General features: G+C 45.4%; 1 protein-coding gene across 5 annotated transcripts in view; it reads right to left on the bottom strand.

Moving 5' to 3' along the window:
• Positions 1–26,060, bottom strand: part of PLXNA4 (plexin A4) — a 512,377-nt gene that overhangs the window by 225,417 nt on the left and 260,900 nt on the right. Inside the window, exon 5 of one of the 5 annotated variants that reach the window (XM_063153653.1) lies at positions 14,863–15,222. The exons of the other annotated variants lie outside the window; for them this stretch is intronic. Coding sequence (XP_063009723.1) covers positions 15,118–15,222 — 105 coding nt within the window. The 3' untranslated portion in view covers positions 14,863–15,117. Of the gene's footprint in view, positions 1–14,862; positions 15,223–26,060 lie in introns of those variants that run through there. 5 annotated transcript variants of the gene reach the window in all.

Below are 26,060 nucleotides of genomic sequence, written 5' to 3'. Positions count from 1 at the left end.
CTTTTCATGAAAAATCCTTTCCTTAGAATTTTTCCTCCTGAGAAGCTGAGAGCCTTCAAGAACAAAACGTAAACAATGGTTATCTGCTGCTGTGGAATGCAACAGGTGCATCTGGGATTGGTCTCATGTGGTTGTTTCTAATTAATGGCCAATCACAGTCAGCTGGCTTGGGCAGAGAGTCCAAGCCTTTGTTATCATTCTTTCTTTTTCTATTCTTAGCTAGCCTTCTGATGAAATCCTTTCTTCTATTCGTTTAGTATAGTTTTAATGTAATATATATAATAAAATAATAAATCAGCCTTCTGAAACATGGAGTCAGATCCTTGTCCCTTCCCTCATCCAAAAACCCCTGTGAACACGGTCACAGAAAATGACCCTGAATGTCACCTTTTTGGTGCTTCTAAGGCAGACCCTCAAAAAGGCCACACAGATTTGGGTATTTTGTCATTTTGTTCTGGGTTTATTTTCTCTGGTGTCTCATTACACTGGGTAGTGTCATAAAGTGCTTTGTGATCAGACACTTCTGTCCATGCAGCATCCCCATACCAGGTACTCACCTGGAAAACTGCAATTTGCTAATTATACAGCCACATAAAATTATATTATTATGGTCCACTACACAAACCCCACACATGTTTACCGATATAAAGAAGACACAGTTCATCTGGTGTGTTTTAAATGGCTGTTTAGAATGAAAAAAAAAGCTCACCAGGAGTCCCAGTGACCACCAGTGACCAGTCCTGCTCTGGAGAGAGGTGTCAAGAATCCAAATTTGTGTTGGATTATGAAGGGAGCCTGCACATCCAAAACAGAGGGCTGGAGATCTTTTTTTTTTACAAATAATCAACTGGATGTTCTCTAAGATCCCTTCCAAGCCAAACCATTCTATGGTTCATGTACAGATAGAAAGAAACTACATCTCTTTGCTCCTGTTTCTTGCCTTCCAACCCAAACCATTCTATGGTTCTTGTACAGACAGAAATTACATTTCTTTGTTCTTGTTTGTTGCCTTCACATGCACATGCTCTCCCACAAATGCAAGTACACACACAAAAACTTCATGGACTCCCTGAAAAAAAACTAATAAAAATTATATAATGAGAATATAGACAAGATGTCCCAGATCCCACGTGCACCCCAAAGCTATCTAAAGTCTGGCACAATAAACTGCAATTTCTTCAGAATAAATTATTTATTAGTTTTTGAGGCTTTTGGAGTTAATTTTTTTTTCTTGAAGCTCATAAAGGCAACAATGAAAAATTACTCCAGAATTTATTCTTTCTGCATGCTGGGAGAAACATTGTGTGTCTCTGTACATATGCAGATATAAAGCAGACCACGCTGTGATCTTATGTTGTTATGAGCAGGCTGCAAGTTCCTGCACGCCACAGAAAGAAGCAAAATGCCATAAAAATTAAAGGAGCAGTGCAGAATTGCAGTGTTTTTGTGGGCACATAAAAAGGAAGAGGTCCAGTTTGCTCTGGATACTGGAAATGGCTGTTCACTTTCAGGGTATAGAGGTGATTTTTGCCAGATGATCTCCTCTCTATCTTCAGGCTGTGCTAAACCTGGGACAATGCCCACAAAATGCACAAAATGTGATTAGGGCTGCCCTAAAGGGCCACTGTGCACAAACACCAATGAAGACCCCAATATCCCCCTAATTTTTCCCTGCAGTTTCCTCTCTACACAAACCCAACCCTGCCCAAAGACTCCCCATGGTCCCAAGTTTGTTGGTAGCAGGACCACAGTGGATGTGCCAAAATCTCCACAGTTTTGAAGCAATTTTTCAGTTTTACTGCTCTCCTGCAGCTCTGTTATTCCATTCACAGGCCATGCCCAGCTTCCCCACTGCACCTCTACCAAACCTTGACAGCACCTCTGAGGTTCCAGTTATGATGATAAATGGAGATAATTTACATTTCCTCTTCCTTTAGTGTGGTTTAAATTTTAAGTCCATCTTTAGCTGTTTCTAGATCCTTAGCACTTGATCTGGGACTTTTGTTAAGTTTATCCTTCAGTTACACATAAGCCTGAAAGTGTTCCAAAAATGCATGGATGTGGCTCTAAAGGATATGGTTTGGATGTGGCTCTTAAGGATATGGTTTGGTGCTGGGCTTGGCAGTGCCGGGTTGATGCTTGGATTGATGATCTTAGAGGGCTTTTCCAACCCTAATGATTCTGTGATTTGGAGATCAACTTTACAACTTTTCTTTTTGAACAACTTGTTCAAAAAGAACAACTTTGGTTTTGTGTTTTTTTTTTTTTTTTTGAAGAACAACTTTATGTATTGAAGCCCCACTGCAACGTTTAACAGAATATCCTCCAACATCTAAGAATCAGCAGCTGAATCAGTGCAGTGCCCAGAAGGTCAGAGGAGGATGGAAATAACCCAGGGGATGAACAAAATTTTAGGAAGAATGTCCTGATCCCTACTGCAATTTGTCCTTAAGAACCAAGCCAAGGAGTTTCCACACCTCAGCTCCCCCAGGGAGTCATTCCCACAAATTCCCTGCTTCCCTCTGTGCTTGATGCACTCTGAGAAACAACCCCACAAATGTCCTTGAAGGGCTTTGCCACGGATCACTGATTTTCCTAATTTCTCTGGAGTTCTCTGTCAGCACTTTCACCTCTGGCATCCCCAGACACATTTCCTACAGCAGTGATGTGGGTTTGGGTCTTTAAAGCCTTGGAGCTGAGGGCTAGAATGCTTTAATTAATGGGAGATCATGTGCAGTCATCCTGACACCCCTTGATGTCTGAGCCACGCTGCTGATTCCAGGTGGGTCATCTCTAGTGTGGGGTCTGTGTCCCTGGAGTGTGATGTGTCCTTCACAGAGAGCCTGGGAGCCAGAACAGAAGGAGGTGAGAAGAAAATCTCAATAGCTAATGTCATGGTTTGATGCTGGTGCAATGCCAGTGTCCCCATGAAAATATATTCCCCTTAATGCCTGCTCTGAGATGTGACCAGTAATAGAGCAAAGCAGGCTCCAGCTTAGGAATAAAGGACAAAAAAAAGTATTAATTTACCATGTGTAAAAAGGAACACACACAGGACTCAGAATGAAAAACTTTCCAAAACGTTCTTCCTCCTCTGTTGGAATTCAGGACATCCCTCTGGCTGTCTTGGACTGCCCAAACCCTGCCAGGGGGCTCAGAGACCCTGGCACAGAGCAAAACATGCCCCTGTGGTTTGGATAATGACCCATGGAGCAAACTACCAACCTCAGATGAAGATCTGCAGGCCATGACAGTTTAAGTAGAATGATAGTGAATTTATCACAGGGTGAAAAATAGATTTTTGGGGTTTTTAGAATGGGGGTTCAGAGGGTAAGATGGAGGAATCTGGGTGTGTCCAGCCTTTCTCCTTCTTCTTCTTGGCCTCCATGTTCTGCTGTGATGGTGGCACTTTTGGATTTGTTTAGGGTAGAAGCTCACTGTCTAACAGAGGTGATAGGTATTGGGAAGTAATTATAAATATTGTACACATGTTTTTTTAGTATAAAATGATAACACCGCCTCTGAGGTGGGCACTGTGCCTCTGTCTGTCCTGCTGAGCAGACCTCGGTTGGACAGGAGAAAGAATTTTATAGATAAGAAACAATAAACAACCTTGAGACCAAGAAATTAAGAGTCCTGACTCCTCCTTCGAGTGCCAGGCTGGGAAAAGAGACTTTGTGACACATCTCAGGGTCACTCTGAGCAGCCAGAGACCTGAGACTCCTCCTCCCAATTTCCACCACAGCACAGTGAGACAGAACCTTGATTCTCAATCCAGTTACTACCCCTCAGGTAATCAACTCCCAGTGCATCAAGGTGAGAGAAGGCCCTCTTGTACCACAGGCTTCCCCAGGAAACACACTTGAACCTGCTCTGCTCTGTTTCTGGTCCCATCTCACAGCAGACATTAAGAATATATTTTCATGGGGGCACTGGCGTTGCACCAGTGTCAAACCATGACACTCTAAAGTAAAGCACAGCTTGAGCTTGACCAAATGTTCAGTCCAAGCACTCAGATTTAAAGCTGAAGAAGTGATGAACCCATTTCTGGCCATTCTTTGGGTGGCAGGCCCCAAAATCATCACTGTTCAGGCCACCTGAGAGCAACGACCTGGCCAAGCTGGGGATGGAAAGAAATGAAAGGGGAAATGCTGTACCCTCCCAAAGGGATGAGAATGCATTCCCTCGAGGGGGAAAATGTATTTATTGCCCAGCAGAGACAAAGGCATGTGCTGCCACTGTGGCAGAAGGATTGGAATAATTGTCAACACCCTGGTTATTGGGTGTTGTTGGGTATGAGCCTTAAGCAAAAACCTGAGCTGCTCCTTGGAGGCAGAGCCAGAGACTCCAACATCTCTGTCAGGATCTCAGGGAATCCTGAGGAGTAAAAACACAGACACTGGAGACAAGCCAAGATCCCTTAGCTGTGCTATAAAGACTTGAAGTAAAAATAATTTTTGACAGACATTGCAAATAACTCCCTAAAATGAGCTGCTTTGGCTCTCTTTGCAAAGCACTGCTGTGAAGCAGCCACTGCTGAGGGTCCCTCATGTTATCCTAAAGCTGAACCTGCAGGAAATCCAGTGTATTTCACCCAATTCCCACCAATTTCCCACTCCCACCACCAGCAGGTGTCTGGATGCTTTCTCTGGATGCTTCACCTGCTCAGAAGGGAGGATGCCCCCAGATTCCTCCCTCTTGGGTGGGTTTGGATGCTGCTAGCTCCAGACAGAGGTTAAAGACGCTGCCTGCAGCCCTTTGTTTGGCAGGGAACACACATCTGCAGCTCTGCTGTGCTCCCCTCTCATTGATAAAAGGTGTCCCTGCTCACAGGGCTCGCAGAGATAAGTGCTTGAGGGATGCCCTCGGTGCATTTGCAGCTTTGCCCCAGTAGTTTTATGGTTATTGGCCGTAGCTGCAGCTTTCTCAAAGGAAGCCAGAATTAAAATAGCTTTCTATATTCCTTGAGTACCTTCCATCATCCCTTGGCAGCAGCCATCCCTTCACATCCTCCTCTCAATGATGTTCCTGGCACCAAGCACGGGGCCCCACCATTCCCAGCTCTCTGATGCACTTAATTAAAGCAGAATCACTCAATAATTCTGTTGTGCTTTCCTGGGCATCTGCTTGTTCACCTCTCCTGTGCACAGGCAATTAATTTTTAGCTTTTCCCGTACAAAGGGATTGAAATAAGAATATTAATTCCAGCCCAGCAGGACGTTTTTCTGGGGGGGGTGAGTGCACCTGCAGGGCTCTGCCCATGGGTTGGGAGTGCAGAGTTGCCCAAAGGCTTCCCAGAGTGCTGGGAGCTGGAAGCAAGGCAAGGTTTGGGAGATGAAACAAGTTCTCCTCTCCTGCTCAATTCCATTAATTCTGAGAATAAATTAATAAGCATGTTCCTGCCTGGAAACCTCACCAAAATCAGTGGCTCTGGGTGTTACATAAGAATAAATGCCAGACTTTGCTGCAAGGAGGTTTTTGTGGCCTTGGGGATCACATGGAGACCACATAGAAATCACAACCCCAAAACTCCTGATTTATGGGCTGGGGTGTTTTCATGAGTTCATACTGTCACTCTCAAGCAAAAATAAGAATAAAAATAAAAATAAAAATAAAAATAAAAATAAAAATAAAAATAAAAATAAAAATAAAAATAAAAATAAAAATAAAAATAAAAATAAAAATAAAAATAAAAATAAAAATAAGCAGAACAGAATCATCATTTTCCCCTGGCATTTATTGAAATGTCATCTGAATGAGAGCAAACAATGCTTTCTGCTCCTTTGGGTAACTGATATGGACAAAAGTCCATCAGAACAAGCAAACTGCAGCTCTGATCTACTTAATGGATGCTAGAGGCACAAAAATGCTTTCAAATGCACACAATTATTTTTTCCTCAGCTAATTGAGGGGGTGAAAGCCTCTTTCTAGGAAATATGGTAATATATATTGATCAGAAAAAAAAATAAGCTTCTATAGCAAACCCTGAGCACGATGCAAGGTTAAGGGACTTTAATTAATGAAAAAGCTTTTTTATGAAATGATGCCACCACTCAAGGAGAGTGTACACTGTGACCTCCAGTTAAGTGGAGACACCTTTTAAATATGACACTGCTCATACCAGCATCACTCACTCCCTTTCTTGGCCACATAAATATTGATCAGACCTCCTGCCAGCCCAGCCTGCCCTGCTGAGATGACCACCCCAAAAACATCAGTTCCAGACTGGGATGCCTTTCAGATGTGCCACAGAGCTGGGAAGGCATCCAGCAGCAGTTGGGTGGGATAAAATCTCTATTGGGGAGTCAAACTGGGGCTGCCCCATCCCTGGAAATGTCCAAGGCCAGGCTGGACAGGGCTTGGAGCACCCTGGGATAGTGGGAGTTAGGCTTGGAATGAGATAATCTCCAAGTCTCCTCCACCAGAAAGCATTCTGAGATTCTGTGAACAAATTTAAAACAACGAAGAAGATGCACCCACAAATCCCGTGCTCTTTGCTGCTCAAAACTGTTCCTCTGCATTTATTTTAGCTCCAGATTCCCACGGTTACCAAACACCCAAGCTGCCATTGAAATTAAAGTCTCCCAGCTCCCCTTGAGCACCTGGATTTATTTACTAGCTGCTACAAGCACGAACAGAAATATAAATTAGCTCCTTTTCTCACTTATTTTGAAACCTGCCCAGCTCGCCTTGCAAATGGAAATATAATGAATTTCAGCTTCAATCAGAAAAGTCCTTTAATTGTTCAGTATATTAGAGCTACACTGTTTACAGGATTATTCTTTCTTAGGAGGCACAGCCAACTTAGACTGAGTCCTTAATGGTTGGTAAATTGGCAGAAATTTAACCTGCAGCAGTGATTTTGCTACCTGCAAGGCAATGTATTTACTTGTACCCCACTGGGATCCCTCTGCAGCTCTGACTTGTAGGGGACAGATGTTAAATTGCCCAAGGAGGCAGAATGGCCATGTCCAAGGGCAGGATGGAGCCTTTGCTGCAGAGTTCAACTGAGGAGCTGCAGTAAAGCAGGGAAACAGAGACACATTTGTCATCTATTACCAATATAAGGCTAAAACCCTGCCTAAAATCTCACCTGGAGCTTCTTTTGCCAGCAGGACAGGTGAGACCCACTGGGATGGAGTGACAAGATTGTCCTGCACTGATCTCCAGTGAAAAGAGGAAATTTTGTCATGGAAAATTGCTGATGTGTTGCATTTCTTGCAATATTTTTGCAGTGTCCATGTTAAATTTTGGCTGTCTAAATTCCTCAGAGAGCGAGGGAGAGCCAAATGGGGAAGGATTGCTGTGTAGTAAAGCAAGGAAACAGTGACACATTTGCCTTCTATTACCAATATATGGCTACAAACCTGCCTAAAATCTCACCTGGAGCTTCTTTTGCCAGCAGGACAGGTGAGACCCACTGGGATGGAGTGACAAGATTATCCTGCACTGATCTCCAGCGAAAAGAGGAAATATTTATCATGGAAAATTGCTGATGTGTTTGCATTTCTTGCAATGTTTCTATGTGTCCATGTTAAATTTTGGCTCAGAGAGTCAGGGAGAGGCAAATGGGGAAGGATTGCTGTGTGCTGGAAGTGATTACACCAGGCTCAGAGGCTGAGTTTGGAGAGAGGAACCCACCAAAGAGCCTCATTAAGGCAGGGAGAAGTGGACAGCGCTAAACAACCCTCCAAGAGGATCACTCCCTCCTCCTCCTCCCACGTTTTTATCTTGCTTCTGCCACTGTGCAGCGAGTTTGGGAGAGTCCAGGGGAAATTCAGAGAAAAGCAACATTATCCATTGAAACATCAGACAAATATCGACTTCTCCACTAAGGGCTTACTCAGACGCCCTCAGAGAGTCAATATTTGGTGGGGAGCATTAAAATTTCAGAGCTCCTTGGCCAAGGTGACTTTCTACAGGCAGGAGGGATTGTCTCTCACAGCAAACCTGCCCACCAAAGCTCTGCCAGGTGTGGGCAGAGGTGGTTCAGTTCCCCCCAGCCTCAGGTCTGCCCCAAAGCAACATTCACCTGGATGAGAATGGGAATCTAGAGATTGAAAATTAATACAGATGGATTTAGATCCAGAATTTTAAAATCTAGAATGAAAATCCTCCTGCTTGGGGCTTAAGTAAGAAGTTCAAGGTCCCAATAAATCCCTCAGAAAGGTGGAAAAGGAAAGGCAAGTCTGGATGCTTCATGAATAGAACTGATTGTTCAGACACACTAAAAGGTAAATTTTGGGCATTTTAGCCCATGAGCACACGCTCTGTAAAGGCCAGACTCAATTCCAGCTGCAGGGAAAAGGGAGATTTCGTGCTCTGCAGGAATTGTCAGTCCCCAAAAGCTTTCAGGAGCTCATGACTGCATTTCCTGCGCATTACATCCCATTATGCAGATGCCTTAAAGTAAATGTAAATCACATCAAGACTAATTGTGAAGGGCTTTCAGTGGCAAGAAGCAAAGTGCTTTGAGATGGCTCCTGACGCTCCACCAGCCTCGTGTCTTTGCCCTCTTCCCCTCTCCCTCCTCTCCCTGCCTCCCCTCATCCACGTCCTGCTGTCCAGAGCTCTCACAGACAAGGCCAGCCGGGCTCCCTGGGTTAATTAAATCAGCCTCATTTGCTGTCTGGAGCTGGAGTGACAAATGTATTGCCAAGTGATGGTGGCTCAGGGCTCCCTGAGCCTGTGCTGACATTGTCACCCAGCTGGAGCCACCACAGCCCAGCCCCCTTTGGTTCTTCAGGAGGCCCCAGCACTGCATCAGTGCAGCAGCGTTGGGACCCTGGGGGCTGAGAATTTGAGATTTCTGTGACCCCCAAGAGAACAGAAGGTTCTCTTCTGACCTGAGGCCTGGAGAAGCTTCCAGAATGGAATGATGGAACTGGGACTGTGGGTGTGCAGTTTGAACAGAAGTGTGTGATACTCGGAGTTTAAGGGTTTAGAATACAGTAGAAGATATAAAGCAAGATGGAGGTTTTGGGTTGGTCCTTCTTCTTCACCTTTTTCTCCACAGGTTTGGGTGGTTTTGTGTCATTGGATAAAAAAGTCCCCATTGTGGGCCATGAGTAGTTGGTTATTGGGTTAAAAATAAAAATAATTCAGATGTCATTTCTTAATGGGACAGTTTATCCTTACAAGGCCTTGTAGAGAGAGAGATGGGGCTCCATTTTTAGTTTGTTATTGAAGTGCTGTAGAACTCAGGGTTTGTGAGACTGTAACATAGATAAGAACTAATAAACATGAGTCCCAACAAAAAATATCATCTCACATATTTAATCCCAACCTTGGCAAAAAGAAGATAAACTCAACAACCTGCTGTCCCTCAATTCCTAATTATCTCAGAGGAAATCAGCAATTAACTCTTCGGAACCCTGGGTGCTGAGATGTGGAGATTTCTGTGCTGCAGGCACTGACCCCCAAGAGAACCCTGCACTGACCTGAGGCCTGGAGAAGCTTCCAGAATGGAATGATGGAACTGGGATTGTGGGTGTGCAGTTTGAACAGAAGTGTGTGATACTCGGAGTTTAAGGGTTTAGAATACAGTAGAAGATATAAAGCAAGATGGAGGTTTTGGGTTGGTCCTTCTTCTTCACCTTTTTCTCCACAGGTTTGGGTGGTTTTGTGTCATTGGATAAAAAAGTCCCCATTGTGGGCCATGAGTAGTTGGTTATTGGGTTAAAAATAAAAATAATTCAGATGTCATTTCTTAATGGGACAGTTTATCCTTACAAGGCCTTGTAGAGAGAGAGATGGGGCTCCATTTTTAGTTTGTTATTGAAGTGCTGTAGAACTCAGGGTTTGTGAGACTGTAACATAGATAAGAACTAATAAACATGAGTCCCAACAAAAAATATCATCTCACATATTTAATCCCAACCTTGGCAAAAAGAAGATAAACTCAACAACCTGCTGTCCCTCAATTCCTAATTATCCCAGAGGAAATCAGCAATTAACTCTTTGGAACCCTGGGTGCTGAGAATTGGAGATTTCTGTGCTGCCAGCACTGACCCCCAAGAGAACCCTGCACTGAGCTGAGGCCTGGAGAAGCTTCCAGAATGGAATAATGGAACTGGGACTGTGGGTGTGCAGTTTGAACAGGAGTGTGTGAGATCACAGGGTGGGAAACCCAGAGTTTAAGGGTTTAGAATGCAGTAATAGATATAAAGCAAGATGGAGGTTTTGGGGCAAAGCAGTTCCTTCTTCTTCACCTTCTTCTCCATGGGTTTGGGTGGGTTTGTGTCATTGGATAAAAAAGTCCCCATTGCAGGCCATGGGTGGTTAGTTCATTATAAAATAAGACTCCAACACAGCAGCACATTTTCACTCTGCTGCAAGGCTCCCCTTCGCCTCCTTCCCTTCCTGGGCTGGAATGAGATGTCAGGGGATGATTGGGAAGACTGAAAGGGACAGTTCCCCTCCTCCCCACTCAGGCTGTGAATGCCAGGTTAATTTTATTAGCCCAGGCACTCCATTATCCCCAGAGCCCCTGGGCAGGCTCCCATCTGTGGATGCATTACTGGAATGGTGCTGTGCCCTGCCAGGCCCAGGCTGCCTTCCAGCCCAGCCATGCTTCCCTGGCAGATAAGGTGATCCCGCTGGGTTTGGATATAGAAATGTCTAAAAGTGCCAGGTAATGCCTCTGTGACATGAATTCACAGAATTCACAGAATGACCAGGTTGGGAGAAACCTTCAAGAGCATCAAGTCCAGCCCAGCCCCAAGAGCTCAGCCAGCTCCTGGCACCCAGTCTGAGGTACATCCACAGGGTGCTGTGTGCTAAAACTGAATCTTCCCCATCAAACAGGAAATAGACTTGCAAATACAGGTGGAGGAGACTCCAGATTTGTTTAGAAACCTGGTTTTCTCCACATTTGCCATGGACAAAATATTCCATCCTCTGGAAGCTCTGTGGTTTGGCAGCACCAGCTGAGCTCTCTGGGCCTGTGACTGCCTATGGGACCTGCCCTGGTGCCAGGAAAAGCATTGCACAGAATTGCCAGGATCACAGAATCACAGAATTTCACAGAATTCACAGAATGACCAGGTTGGGAGAGACCTTCAAGGCCATGGAGTCCAGCCCAGCCCCAACCCCTCAGGCAGCTCCTGGCACCCTGTGCCACATCCAGGCATCCAGTAAAAATGATTTTTTCTCTTTTTCCAGGATCCTGGGGTAAAACTGCCAATGTCTAAACCTACAAATAGTCCCTCTGATTTAAGGAAAAATTATTCCAAAGTGGAGTTGTCAGGTGTGAATCCTCCTTCCTTCCAAACTGCGCAGGAGGAAGCAAACAAAAGGCCACAAACACAAAAATACCCAAAAATATTTCAGTATTTTAAAGATCTTTTGCATCTCCACCTTTACCACTGCTCCTCTTAAGTAGAGAGAATAACATCCCAAAAGTGTCAGAGCACTGAAGACTGCAGAAAGGAGTCCCTGCAAATTTTGGGCCGTGCAAACTTTGTGCCGCAAAGAAGCAGCAGCTGGATTGGCTGTCAGCAGAAAAAGAAAATCTGGAAAAGAGGAAGGGGGGATGTTGAGTTGTGTGGGAGCAGGGATGTTTGCCACAAGCACTTTTGTCTGTTTAGCTATGAAAATTAATGAAAATAAATCATCAGGAAGGCAATAAGTGGGTCTGCAGTGAAGGAATGCTGTTCCACTGTTTACACATCTAATGTTTGTTTGGAGACTCCACAATCTCCACGGGATGCTTCAGTGCATATGGTGGTGTCACTGTATTGCCTTTTCCCTTTTTATTTATTGATCCAGCACAGGAAAGCGTTCCCCAAGCTCAGGATTGGTTTCCAGAGGTTCCTGTTGGTGGGAGGAGGGTGCACCTCAACAAAACCAGTCCTTGAAGAAAAAAACCTCAGCAAATGGAGATTTCTCATGGTGTAACAGCTGTAACCTCTGGGACTGTGTCCCTGTTATGAGATAAAAGAGGCCAATGACCCCCACATTTTATTTTCTCACCTTTTTCTATAAGATTCGGTTGATATATCTCCCTCCCAAGGCTGCTTCAGCTTTCCCCAAACAGGGACCTACTTTTCTCTTTTACTCCTGTTTATAGGAAGTTCTTCATCAAGATTTTAAATGTTTAATTAGCACCACAAGGGAAAAAAACACTAAATGCTTGACGCCTTGCAATGGCTCCTGTCCCATGAAGTATCACAGAATCGTGGAATGGGTTGGAAAGGATCTTGAAGATCATTTAATTCCAACTCCTGCCATGAGCAGGGACAACTTCCACTATCCCAGGCTGCTCCAAGCCCCATCCAGCCTGGCCTTGGACACTTCCAGGGATCCAGGGGAGGCCACAGCTGCTCTGGGCACCCTGTGCCAGGGCCTGCCCACCCTCACAGGCAAGAATTCCTTCCCATAATCTAAATAAAATCCTTCTTTTTTTTTTTTTAATTTAAAACCATCATCCCCTTGTCCTATCATTTCCTGTCCATGTAAATCATTCTTCCTCTTTTTTTATAAGCTCTCTTTAAGCACTAGAATAGCAGAGACCCTGTACCCTCCTACACAAATCACACAGCCCTGTACTGTGGCATTCACATTCTCTGGAAAAATCCCTTCACATAGGATTTTCCTCCTGGGAAGCTGAGAAGCCTCAGAATGAAGGAAAACAATTCTTATCTCATTTGCTTCTGCTGTGTTTTGTTCATGTGGAATGTGTTTGGAGATTGTTTATCCACAGGTGATTGTTTCATTGGATTCTGTTGTGGGTTGTTTTCACTCTTGGGCCAGTCAGGGCCAAGCTGTGTTGGGACTGTGGAAAGAGTCACAATTTTTCAGTATTATCTTTTTAGCATTAAATATCTTTTCTGTATTCTTTAATATAGTTTAGCATTCTTTGATATAACACAGTATCATAAAATAATAAATTAGCTTTCTGAGAGCATGGAGTCAGATTCATCATTCCTGCCTCCATCAGGGCCTTTCCCAGCAAATACAATTTTGTACCAGTCTGGACAGTTTTGTCTGCACTGGGAAGTTTCGTGTGCCTCCCTCCCTTTGCTCCTAAGGCCAGCGAACACGGAACATCAGAATTACACCTCATTTGGCTCCCTTAGCCTGCAAATGGAGCAGCTGCAGCCAAAATGCCTCTCAGGAACTGTCACTGGCTGTGGTCATCCCTGAACCACGTCCAAGACTGTCTGGGAGTCACTCCCAGGCCATTCCTGCTCCCATGCCACAGGTACCTTGCTCCAACACAGACCTGATGCCTTGCCACGAGCCAGGACAGCAAAATTCCCACTTTTAAACACAATTCTGAAAGAGAAATTAGTTTAAATATTTTATTTTTCAGCTGTCATCAATCTAGAAGCACAAAGCCCAGGAAGGGCTATCACTAATCCACATTGACACAGGAGATAAGAAAACCATCAGTCCATGATCTGAAATAAATGTTCTCCCAAAAAAGCCCCATCTTTGCCTCCTTGGTGGGCCACAAACTGCTGGATTTTCAGATGAGCAGCACAAAAGGTGTTTTTTCTCTTTGCAAACCCAGTTGAGATGGGCTGTGCAGAGATTGAGGTGGATTTTCCCAGAGGTGTGAGCTCAACCTTGGGAAAGTGCTGAGTGGAGGGATCAGTAATTAGTGATGGATAGTGCATTCACCAAGGCCATTAGCTGGAAAGAAAAGCAAACCTGCAGCATTCTCAGCTGCAAAGAAAAGCAAACCTCCAGCAGGCTCCACATTCCTTGCCTGCATTTTCCTGCCTCCTGACAGCATCCCCACCACCCCTTCCCAGCACAGCCCTCACCACAGCTCTGCTCTCATCGGGGACTGGCATTTCCAATCAATTACAAGTGTCACCACTGAATTTCCCTGCTAATTACTCCAGTTTATTATGTCTAAAGCCAGGTTAAATGCAGAATTGCCCAGGTCAAGTGGGGTCGCCCACACAATCAGTTCCACATTTTCCACAGCACAAGAGATCCCCACCATCAGTCACTGCCAAGGGGGTCCTAATGGCCAAGCTGCCAGTTCATGGCCTGAGGTGGAAGTTTCAGCAGGAGATAATGCTCTTGGAGAGGAGGAGGAAACCTCCCAGAGCCCAGGGTTGGCTTGGGTTTATTCCCTATCAATTTGAATGGAGTTTTCCTTTTTTGGGGGAGAGGAAGAAAGAGGAAACCTCCCAGAGCCCAGGGATGGCTTGGGTTTATTCCCTATTAATTTGAATGGGGTTGTCCCTTTTTTGGGGAAAGGAAGAAAGCTGAGATATAGAGGAACAAGGCAGTAAAACTGTTCACTGTTTTATTGCATTTAACCAAAAAGTGGAATAAAACAAGGATATAACTTGTGGGAATAAAGGAAGCTTTGTCCTGATGGAGCCCAGGTCAGTGCAAACACCTCCCTCTTCCCAGTGCTCCATGAATCCAGCATTAATTATGTGAATTAAGTTTCAGCAGGAGATAATGCTCTTGGAGAGGAGGAGGAAACCTCCCAGAGCCCAGGGATGGCTTGGGTTTATTCCCTATTAATTTGAATGAAGTTATCCTTTTCTGGGGGAAAGGAAGAAAGAGGAAACCTCCAAGAGTCTAGGGTTGGCTTGGGTTTATTCCCTATTAATTTGAATGGGGTTATCCTTTCTTTTGGGGAGAGGAAGAAAGAGAAAACCTCCCAGAGTCCAGGGATGGCTTGGGTTTATTCCCTATTAATTTGAATGGGGTTATCCTTTTTTCAGGGAGAGAAGAAAGCTGAGATCTACAGACACAAGGCAACTTTTGGCTTCGCTGTTCACTGTTTTATTGCATTTAACCAAAAAGTGGAATAAAACAAGGATATAACTTGTGGGAATAAAGGAAGCTTTGTCCTGATGGAGCCCAGGTCAGTGCAAACATCTCCCTCTTTCCAGTGCTCCATGAATCCAGCATTAATTATGTGAATCACCCTGGGGTCCATGCTCCATCAAAACACATTCCTGGTGTGATGCTTGGGTTACCTTTCCTCCTAGGGGCAGAAACTACTGACACGTGAACTCACAAGTGCTTGGAAGGTTCCTTCCAGGGAAAGCTTCCCAAATTATGTCACGAGGGCAGGGATCTTGTATAAACATTGTCTTTCATCCTCCAGAAACCCAAAGGGCTTTGCAAGTTATAAATCCATCACGAAGGCATCTGTGGATCCAGGCTCTCAGAGGAGGGACACAAGAGCAGGTGTTTATGTAGGAAAAGAAGTGAATTCAGGAGGTGAACTGAAGGAAAGGATTCCTAGGAATGATGTGAGAAATGCTGCAATTGGGATGAGACAGTAAAACTAAAAGTTTAAGGACCATTATTTCAAAAAATCCCATTATTAAAAAAAATCTTAACATAGCTTTTATCCAGGCAATGACATGAGGGACATTTGGCAGAGAAATTCCCTTTTCTGTGTGCAAACAGCCACTGATTCATCCACACAACTTTTTGCATGGATTTTGCTGTCCCCTCAAATCTTCTCAACCACCCAAACACGAATGAAAGCCAAGTTTACACTACAAACTAAAATACAGCAGAGTATTGACCAAGTGCTCAGATTGCTGGTTCAGAATGTCTTTCTAAAGGAAAAAATAAAAACAAAAAACAAACAAAACCAAAACCAAAACAAAAAACAACAGAGCAAGACAGACTAATTTAGGTCTCAAGTATTCCCATTATTTCTTCATCCAGTTAGGATATAAAACAAGAAAATAATTTTCAGGGTAGCTGAGTACTCTTGTCTCCAATCACAAAATGGAAAATCACAAGAACTGGGAAGAAAACCCAAACCCTGAAAAAATAGGGAAAAAATAACATTACAGTATGACTTTAAAGAGTTTTTTTAATAGAAAAGAACATAAAAGCCAGTTTGCCTTTCAAGGGCAGGTTCTGGAATGGATTTCATTTTCCAGTTCCTACTACATATGATGATTATGACGGTATCAAGTAATATAAAGTGATGAAAGATATTTAGCAGGGGCCTTACAGCAAGAAAGACTCAAAGCCATGAGTGCAGAAGACACAGCAAACTCTGGAGCATCGAAAAAAATTCTCCCCGAGTCTTACTATGAAATTCCTATTAATCCACTAACATGGAGTGTGCTTAGGGGTTCAGGGATATCACGTGAAAAATAGAAAATGCATTAGAAAATGATAACTCTGTGCACTTATGGTGCAAGGAAATGCCCCAAGAGAGCAAATAACTTGCCTCAAAGAAAGTAATAAGACATATGAGCTTGAAATGGAAAGAACTTTGGAAAAATGTTTAAAATACAATAATTAAGAGAATGGTCCCAGACAGGCACTGGGCACCTTATGCCTTCTAAAGGCTGAGCTAGAGCAGAGGCTGGGCAGAGTTCCAGAACAAAGCAGGGATTTATTCACAGGATCTCCTGCATGGATGCACCTTGGGCAGCAGCAGAGCCCAGCCAGGGCTGCACCCAAGATGAACCAAAACGGCCCCAAAATGCACGAGCGCTGCCGGGGTCTGTCCCTGGGATCAGCTCTGCTCCATTTGCACCTTGCAGTTCATTGTCCCATTGCAGCTTTAGCCCAGGCAGTCCCACCCTGCTTGTTCTTCTCTCTCCAGCCCACGGGGTTTGTGCTCCTGGGCTGAGATTTGGGGCATTTGTCCTTGGTGCCCAGCTGGAGCAGGAATTGTTTTGTCTCCCTGCTCTGTGCACACAGCTCACCACCCCATAATATGAAGCTCAGAACTGCACACTAAAGCAGTACAGAAAGTGAAAAATATAAACCCAAAACCTGAGGCATCAGAGGATCGGGGAAAGCACTCAAGGATGTGTTAGATGGAAAAGCTCCACCCCAAGATCTGTGGATGTGCCTGTAGCTCTGTGCCTTTTGGGACATTATCCTGCCAATTCAGGCATTGTCCTGCCCAAATCCCCCTCCCTGGGAGCTCTGGCTGGGCTGTGGAACCCCAAAGCAGAGGATGGTGATTAACAACCCCTGCCCCTGGGTGACCTGCAAGGGCAGCAGAGGAGGGGACCTGGCTGTCAGGGAGATTGGAGCAGACAGATGTTTAATGGAGCCCAGGATTACACATCTGCCAGGCTTCACATGTAATCACCAACTTCTTAGGTTTCCTCTTTCTTCTCCACTTCTCCTGGGTCTGTTACAGGGTCAAGGCTGGGGGAAGGGATGGAGGGAGATTTTCAGATTTCCAGCTCAATTCCTTGAGCTGCCCTTAATACTCTGACCTATTCCTAGCTGAAAACACAACCTACCAGTCCGACAGGACTCAGGGAGATAAGAGTGGGTGGTTTTATTTGTTTAAAACATGAGAGGGATGCATTAAACTCCACACATCCACCTTCTTTCTCCCAGAACAGCTGCAGTGAGCAGCCTGTGTGTGACTGCACAGAGGAGCAGCAGCACAATCAATAGTGCCAGGTGACCCCCAGGCCATGAGCTGGGCAGCACTGTGCCCCAGGGGACACATCTCCATGGCTTCCCACCCCAGGATCAATAGTCCCTGCTCTCCTCGCCCAGGGGGTGACTCTGAAAGTGGTTTTTTTGCATTTCTGGGCATTGCTCACTCCTTCCTCCACCCTTTCTTGTTTTCTGTGCAAGGCAGGGGGGAGCTATCAGCAGACCCCATGAGCTAGAGGGAATAATTGAAACCTAAAATCAAGGTGCAGGAGGAAGGAGACCTATTCCTCATGTCCTGACAGCAGGCAAAGCCCTGCAGGTGTCGCCCCCACCTTGAGGCAAGGAATCCCAAAGATTAACTAAACCAATCTCTAAATACCACAGCACCCTCCAGCTCCTGTGCTGCTTCTTTGAGCAGCCTGTGGAGGAGCTATCCTGGCATGGGGACATGGCTTTTTTGGCAGGCTGAGAGATGGATGCTGACATTAGTTCAGGCTGCAGCTCGAGCCAAATGCAGATCCACAGATGGCACTGGGAAAGCTGTGTTTCTACCCTCAAATATTGAACACGCAGAGCAGGGTGCAACTGGAGAGTTCAGGCACAAATATGCCACCACTGCGTCTGAACACAGGTCTTTTAGTGTGACAGGCAATAAATTGTGTTAATGTGGGCTAAATGCACCCAAATCCTGGCCCAGGGGGACCCAGAGACTCAGCCCTGATGCTCTGCTCTGTCACAGGCACAACCAAGGATGTGTCACTTGGTTCCTCTGCTCATCAGACGCAAAATTTCACCAGCAGTGCTCTGACCCAGTGTGACCATGTTCACAGGGGTGTGAGGATGAGGGAAGAGATGAGGATCTGACTCCATGTTTCAGAAGGCTGATTTATTATTTTATGATATATATTATATTAAAACTATACTAAAAGAATAGAAGAAATTATTTCATCAGAAGGCTGGCTAAGAATAGAAAAAGAAAGAATGATAACAAAGGCTTGTGGCTCAGACTCTCTGTCCGAGCCAGCTGACTGTGATTGGCCATTAATTACAAACAACCACATGAGACCAATCCCAGATGCACCTGTTGCATTCCACAGCAGCAGATAATCAATGTTTACATTTCGTTCCTAAGGTCTCTCAGCTTCTCAGGAGGAAAAATCCTAAAGAAAGGATTTTTCATAAAAAATGTCTGTGACAACCCAGAGTTAGAGGAATTCATGTCCTGCCAGCAGGGAGGGTTTAGGCTCTGCCCATGACCAGGATCCATGAACCCAAAGTGCTGCAGCAGCTGCAGATCCTCCCCCACAGCTGGGCCCAGTGATTAATGCAATGTGCTTGCAGGGAGGTGATTTCTGTGGGATGATTCTGGCATGGATCAACAAGGCCAAGCATGAAGCAAAGGGATCCCAACCTGCATTTTGTATGAAATCCTTCCCTCCAGTGAGCAGCGGTCAAACTGCTCCCTGCTGGTCCTCTCCACACAGATTTGGCTCATCAAGGTTCCTCTAGATGGGATCAAGGAAGCTCTAACTCATGACACTTAGAGGACAGGGTGGCTACAAATTGTTTTCTGAAGGAGCATTTCTCCCTCTGATGCACAGCAAAGCTCAGACTGGACATCTGATGGTGACAAAGCAAAAGCCCTTCTGACCTTTGGGAACCAAAGCTTTCATCAGGGCATGGACAGGAGGACAGCTGAGTTTTCAATGGTCAGTGGCAGGTGCTACAGAGAGTTCCAAAAGAGGTCCTGATCTTTTGCTGTTTGCCCACAGCTGATGTCACAGAATTCCCAGAATGACCAGGTTGGGAGAGACCTTCAGGACCATGGAGCCCAGCCCAGCCCCTGGCACCCAGTGCCACCTCCAGGCTGGTTAAACACACCCAGGGATGGTGACTGCACCCCCTCCCCGGGCAGCCCTTGCAGAACTTTCTCCCCCTTGCTGGAAAAGCTTTTTGCTGCTCTCCAAGCTGGATTTCCCTTGGCCCAGCTCAGGCTGTGTGCTCTGGGTGTGCCAGTGCTGCTGGGGACAGAGCCCAGGGGCAGCTGGGCACAGGCACCTTTCAGGAGCTGTGACAGTGCTGGGGGCACCCTGAGTCTCCTTCCCTGCAGGCTGAGCACCCCCAGCTCCCTCAGGGCTCCCTCAGGGGTTGTGTCCCAGCCCCTCTCCAGCCTTGTTGCCCTCAACAAGGCTGAATTGAATCATAAATTCCTAAATATCCTGGGTCGGAAGGATTGCCAAGTCCGACCCCAAAAATCATATTGTGTGTCTAAGAGTGCCAGGAGTCTGTGAGCAAGGCAGGGAATGATTCAAGGTCTCCCAAATCCGGGACTTTCTCCCAGCCTTTCCTCCTTCCCAGCGCACTTTGCAGAGTCCTGGTTTTAGAGCAAAGTGAGACACTTGAAGACAGCATCAACTGACTCATGAAAACCTTTCCAAAGCACAAAAAGAGCTTAGTTCAAGTGTGAAAAACCCAAGGTTGTGGAAAAGTGAGAGCTGGAATTCCAGATGCCCGTGCATCTCATGGGATGGAGACAGCCCCAAGTGGAATTCCTTCCTTTGCCATGAATGATGCATTTGGGACACCTCCAAGACCTCGAATCTGTTCCTCTCCTGCTCAGCTTTCTCAGTTATTCACATCCCTTCTGGAACACACAACCAACCCAGCAGGAGGTTAAGGGACTCCCTACTCCCTGAATTATCCCAGCTTACTCCAAAACACCCACATGAAAGCAGCAAATGAGTTAAAATCAAGCTAAATTATGACTTTTTGCAATAATTTGCCTTTTGCTGATAAAGAATTATTTCAAAAGAGTCAGCAGCACAATGCACTGCTGTTTTTGCCAGTGGGCCAAATCACTTTTATCCTTCTTGGCTGAGAAACACAGGCACTCACACAGTGTCTTTTCCATCCACAGCTGAGCATCCATGCGGGATTTTCCATCTATTCAGCCATTTCTCAGAGGGCATCTGACCTTATTTAACAAGCCCTTAATTAGGTGAAAGCAAATGCGAGGGAGAGCGGAGTTCAGCCTCTGATATTGCTGAGGGTAATGAGGAGTGTTCCAGGGGCAGCAAGGAACAATCAAAGAGAACAAAAGTTGCCTTTGCTGCCAACTGGGATTACATTCATTGCTTGAGAGGGGTTGAGTGAACTCTAGGAACTGCTCTTGCCTATCAATTTTGTGCAGGGCTGCCCAAGAGCGGGACAGCTGGCAAGGAGATGGGTGGTTTGGAGTCCTCTGCTTTGGAGGATTTAGAGGGAGAGGAATGTGACACATTTTTTGCAAAGATGGTGAATTCAACCATGCTTTGGGTGCCTTAGAAGCTCTGGTGGCCCTGATCTTGTGTAGGATGTCAGTCTGGTTTGGGAACAGCCAGTTATGGAATCATGGAATGGTGAATTCTATCAAGTTTTGGGTGCCTTAGAAGCTCTGGTGGCCCTGATCTTATGTAGGATGCCAGACTTGTTTAGGAACAGCCAGTTATGGAATCATGGAATGGTTTGGGTTGGAAGGGACCTTAAAGATCATGCAGTTCCACCAGGGAAACCATCCACTATCCCAGGGTGCCCAAACCCCTTCCAACCTGGCCTTGGACACTTGCAGAGATCCAGGGGCAGCCACAGCTGCTCTGAGCACCCTGTGCCAGGGCCTCAGCACCCTCACAGCCAAAAATTTCTTCCTAATTGCCTGATAATTAATCCAGGGAAGAGATGATGCTGACAATACCCTTCCAGAAGTGAAGTCCTGCAGAAGACCTGAGCATCTCCAAAGAGTGGATGTGCACAGTGGCCATCTTTCACAGCCCCTTCTAAATCAACATCCCAAAATGGCAGAAGAACAGAAATCTGCAACAACAGCACCAAAATTTACAGTTTCTGGGTGTCTCTGCTGCTTTTAAATCCCTAGGTTAAAAAGTCACACCTATGAGATAATCTCAGCTTTCTGTTTTCAAACAAGATCTTTCTGCAATTTGTGGATCTGGTTCAGTGATGAAAAACATGGTCTGCACACAAACTGATGGTTCACAACCAAACAAATTCAAGTTAAAATAAAAAAAAAAAACAAACAAACAAACAAAGTCTCTTGAGTTATTTTTAAAACTTGTGATCTTGAGCCAGTGTTTTTGGGGACAGCCTTAAACTGACAATCCCCTAGAAACAGCCACTCCAACCCCAGGAGTTAATGCTGCTTGATATCTTGTGCAAAGACCACATTTGAAGAAATTAAGCCATAATTAAGCAAAGTTATTAATGATTACTTTAACTAATTGATATGATTACATAAGCAGCAGACAAGATTTTAATCACAGTGGTCATGAAACCAGAAGTAAACTGGCCAGACACCCCCTCCTCTTTGGCAGCTAATTTGCAAACAATAATTCTGCTGCTGATAGTGACTCAGCGGCTGATGGGAGAAGAATAAATCTCAGGAGACAAATAGGTATAAGCCTTCCCCATTTTAATGAGAAACAGACACAAAAAGGCCAAAAAGACCCTGTCAACATGATTTGCAGTACAGTTACTTAATTTTTACCAAATGTGCTTTCTGCCACGCTTTAGTTGAAGTACATATTTATTTGATATTTCGCTGGCACAGTTTAAAAGAGCCTCCAAAATACCCATCTGCTTCTGCTATGCATGACCCTACCAGCCTCACCTCCGACACACTGTAATGGTTTTAGGGAATGATAGCACTGCACAGATGTGATTTATTCACAGATTGTGGGTGACTTTCTGCTAATTTACAGGGGAAAAAGCACAGCTTTCCACTGGAGCATGAAGCTGACCCACAGAACAAACCTGCCTGCACAGGGAGGGACAGAAAATCTCCTTCCTTGAGGCAAATACTGAAGCACAGGATGGTTTTAAGGGACAATAAAAACTCATTTCCACCTCTGCAATGGGCAGGGAAACCTTCCACCATCCCAGGTTGCTCCACCCCCATCCAACCTGGCCTTGGACACTTCCAGGGATGGGTAAAGTTACTCATAAGTAAGACAAGGTTGCTCAAAACCTGGTTGCAGAACAGTCTTCCTTAACCTTCAGTAAGGCGAAAGTAAGAGGAAGCTCAAAACCATGAGATTTAAATAAAAACCCAGTTCCACCCCTGCCATGGGCAGGGACACCTTCCACTAGCCCAGGTTGCTCCAATGTCCAACCTGGCCTTGGACCCTTCCAGGAATGGGTAAAGTTACTCATAAGTGACACAAGGTTGATCCAAATCTGGTTGGAGGACAGTTTTCTCTAACATTCAATAAATCGAAAGTAAGAGGAAGCTCAAAACCATGAGATTTTAATAAAACCCCTGCAATGGGCAGGGACACCTTCCACCATCCCAGGTTGCTCCAAGCCCCATCCAACCTGGCCTTGGACACTTCCAGGGATGAATAAAATTACTCATAAGTAACACAAGGTTACCTAAAACCTGGTTGCAGAACAGTCTTCCCTAACCTTCGGTAAACCAAAAGTAAGAGCAAGCTCAAAACCATGAGATTTAAATAATATGAAGTTGACACTTCTTTCCCATTACCTTCTGGATTTTGAGCTTTTAAGGTTATTTCCTGCAGCTCTTGCCTTTGATCCCTCTGTATTAAAAGGAAGGGCTGAGATTCCTGTCTTGGAGTTGCTTCCATGTGTTGTATGAGCTTTGAAAAACGCTGGGAGAGATCCAGGGGCCCAACTTGCAGAAATAGTTTTTTAGGGGTGATGGAGGTGACCTTCCAAAGGTTGGAGAGGGGAGGGAGCATGCTGCACCTCCTGGCACGCAGAGGTGGGCTCTGTGTGTGTGTCAACGCTTGGGCAGCAAGGGAACAAGGAGACAGCAGTGTGGAGACAGCCAGGAGAGCAGAGAAACAGGGACACCAGGAGTGCAGGAATGTTGCAGACATCTTCTATGAAAAATCCTTTCCTTAGGATTTTTCCTCCTGAGAAGCTGAAAGGCCTCAGGAACAAAAGACAAACAATGATTATCTGCTGCTGTGGAATGCAACAGGTGGACCTGTGATTGGTCTCATGTTGGTTGTTTCTAATTAATGGCCAATCACAGTCAGCTGGCTGTGAGAGCCAAGCCACAAACCTTTTTATCATTCTTTCTTATTCTATTCTTAGCTAGCCTTCTGATGAAATCCTTTCTTCTATTCTTTTAGCATAGTTTTAGTGCATCATTTACTTTTAATATAATACATGTAATAAAATAATAAATTAAGCCTTCTGAAACATGGAGTCAAATCCTCATCTCTTCCCTCAGCCTGAGACCCATGTGAACACGGTCACACAGGAGGGCTGGAAAAGCAAGTGCAAGCCTGGAAATTAGAGGAAAGGGCTGCAAAGAATCAGAGATAAAGGCAGGGAGAATGAGAAAGGGGTGGAAGAATTATCTCCATCCCTGCAAGGACTTCCAGGGAGTTCCTCATCTGGGAAGAGAAAGAAATTCAGAGATGATGAGGTGAGGGAAGGAAGCCCAGGCATGTGTGATGAGGAGCAGGGAGGATGCAGAGAAGCTGCAGCAGAGACCCTCCTGTTCCTCCAGCATTTCCCATCTGCTCCTCATCCCCTAAGATCAGCATGTGAGGCACAGGGCTCCTCTGCACTCCAGAAACAGAAAAAGGAGAAAGAAACAGCCCCAGCCTCCAGGGCACTGCCATAAGAAATGTGGAGAGGAGATGTTTGCAGGACAGGAGGAGAATGGCTTCAGACAAAGGGAGTGTGTTTAAATGGGATATCAGGAGGAAATTCTTGGCTATGAGGGGGATGAGCACTGGCACAGACAAGCTGTGGCTGCCTCTGGATGCATGCAAGATCCAAGATTGGGCTGGATGGGGCTCAGAGCAAGCTGGGATAGTGGCTGTAGCTCCATCAGAGTGTTTATGAAGGCTGAAGTTGCGGGGATGATCTCCTGATCCATCCTGGCAGTTCCCATGTGTGCACCAACCCTTCCCTGTTCTGTCAACAGGGACTCGAAACCCATTCACACCTAAAGCACAGAGATGTCCACACCTCTGGGAAATGATGGGACCTCTGTATGCTCTGGGTCTCTGGGTCTCAGTGACAAATCTCTCCCTCCTTCAATCACTGTCTGTATAAAATATGTATTCCTAGATAATGGTGAAAAGCTGTTGATTCTGCTCCTCAGAGCATCGCACCTCTGACTGAGTGGGCAATGCTGCTTGTCACCTCTCAGATCCCAGAGGAACAGCAAGGCAGGGCTTGTTTCAGCCACAGACCACAAGGCTGAGCTGGGTTCCATCTTCCTTGCAGCCCAGGGAGTTCAGCTCCATAGGAAAACCCCCATGTGCAAACCAAGGACCCCCAGGTTCACTGGGGAAAACTCTCGCATGCAGAAGCTTGTCACAGACATCTTTTTATGAAAAATCCTTTCCTTAGGATTTTTCCTCCTGAGAAGCTGACAGGCCTCAGGAACAAAATGTAAACAATGATTATCTGCTGCTGTGGAATGCAACAGGTGCATCTGTGATTGGTCATGTTGGTTGTTTCTAATTAGTGGCCAATCACAGTCAGCTGGCTCAGACACAAAGCTGAGACACAAACCTTTATCATTCTTGCTTTTCTATTCTTAGCTTAGCTAGCCTTCTGATGAAATCCTTTCTTCTATTCTTTTAGTATAGTTTTAATGTAATATATATCATAAAATAATAAATCAGCCTTCTGAAACAAGGAGTCAGATCCTCATCTCTTCCCTCATCCTGGGACCCCTGTGAACACGGTCACAGAAGAGGCCCAAGGCAGTGGTGGGGTCACCATCTCCAGAAGTGTCCAAAACACAAGTAGAAGTGGCACTTCGTGATATGGTTCAGTGAGCACAGGAGTATTTGGTCAAAGGTTGGACTTGATCATCTTAGAGGCCTTTTCCAACTTTAATGATTTTATGATTCTGTGAAAACAGCTTTTAATAACCACACAGGTAATAACAGAACCACTCTTATCTCTGGGGCACAGACAGGGCTGAGCTGAGGAAAAAAAACAAAAACACAAAACAAGGAGATACCTCCTCCTTCCCCAGGGATAGCAGAAGCCCTGGTGCCTGTCTATCTTTAAAAAGGTCAGGTTAAGTCATCACCCCCCTGTCCCGCATCTCCACAGATCCCCCAATACCACTTTGGGCAGTGAAAACCTCTGATAAGTCAGATTTCACCCTTTCATAAAAGATGTGCACATGGCTTGTAGAGTGGGTGGGATATTTGCTCCCCAAGGGCAGCCCCTCCATAATCCTGCCTCCAGCAAAGGCAAACCCCTGCACCCACTCACTGAGGCTCTCCAAATGTTAATTTATTCCAGCATTAAACTGTGTTCTGCCATGAGCACACAGGTAGTGGCTGCACTGCTGGGATGGCAGCGCTGTCACTCACAGTGCCTGCCTCAGATAAAATCAGATTTGGGCAAAGGCTGATGTAGTGCTGAGTGTTCACAGGCGCACATCAGATTTTAAATAACAACAGCCACTGCCTTTTTCACCAGCCTCTCTCACAGAGACACCCATGGGCATCAAAGGTGAGTGGGAGGAGATGATTGATAAATCACAGGGGGCTCAGAGCTCACAGAATAGCTAGGTTGGAAGAGACCTTTGAGATCATCAAGTCCAACCCCATGCCCTAAACACCTTAACTAAGGTGCCAAGAGCTCTCTACAGGGCTTGGGAGTCCCAAAAACACCAGCTTTGATTTGTGTTTTGGAACAGCCAA

This window comes from Melospiza melodia, chromosome 4 (genome assembly GCF_035770615.1).
Source record: "Melospiza melodia melodia isolate bMelMel2 chromosome 4, bMelMel2.pri, whole genome shotgun sequence".
Lineage (NCBI taxonomy): Eukaryota > Metazoa > Chordata > Aves > Passeriformes > Passerellidae > Melospiza > Melospiza melodia.
This window is presented reverse-complemented; position numbering and strand designations above follow the sequence as displayed.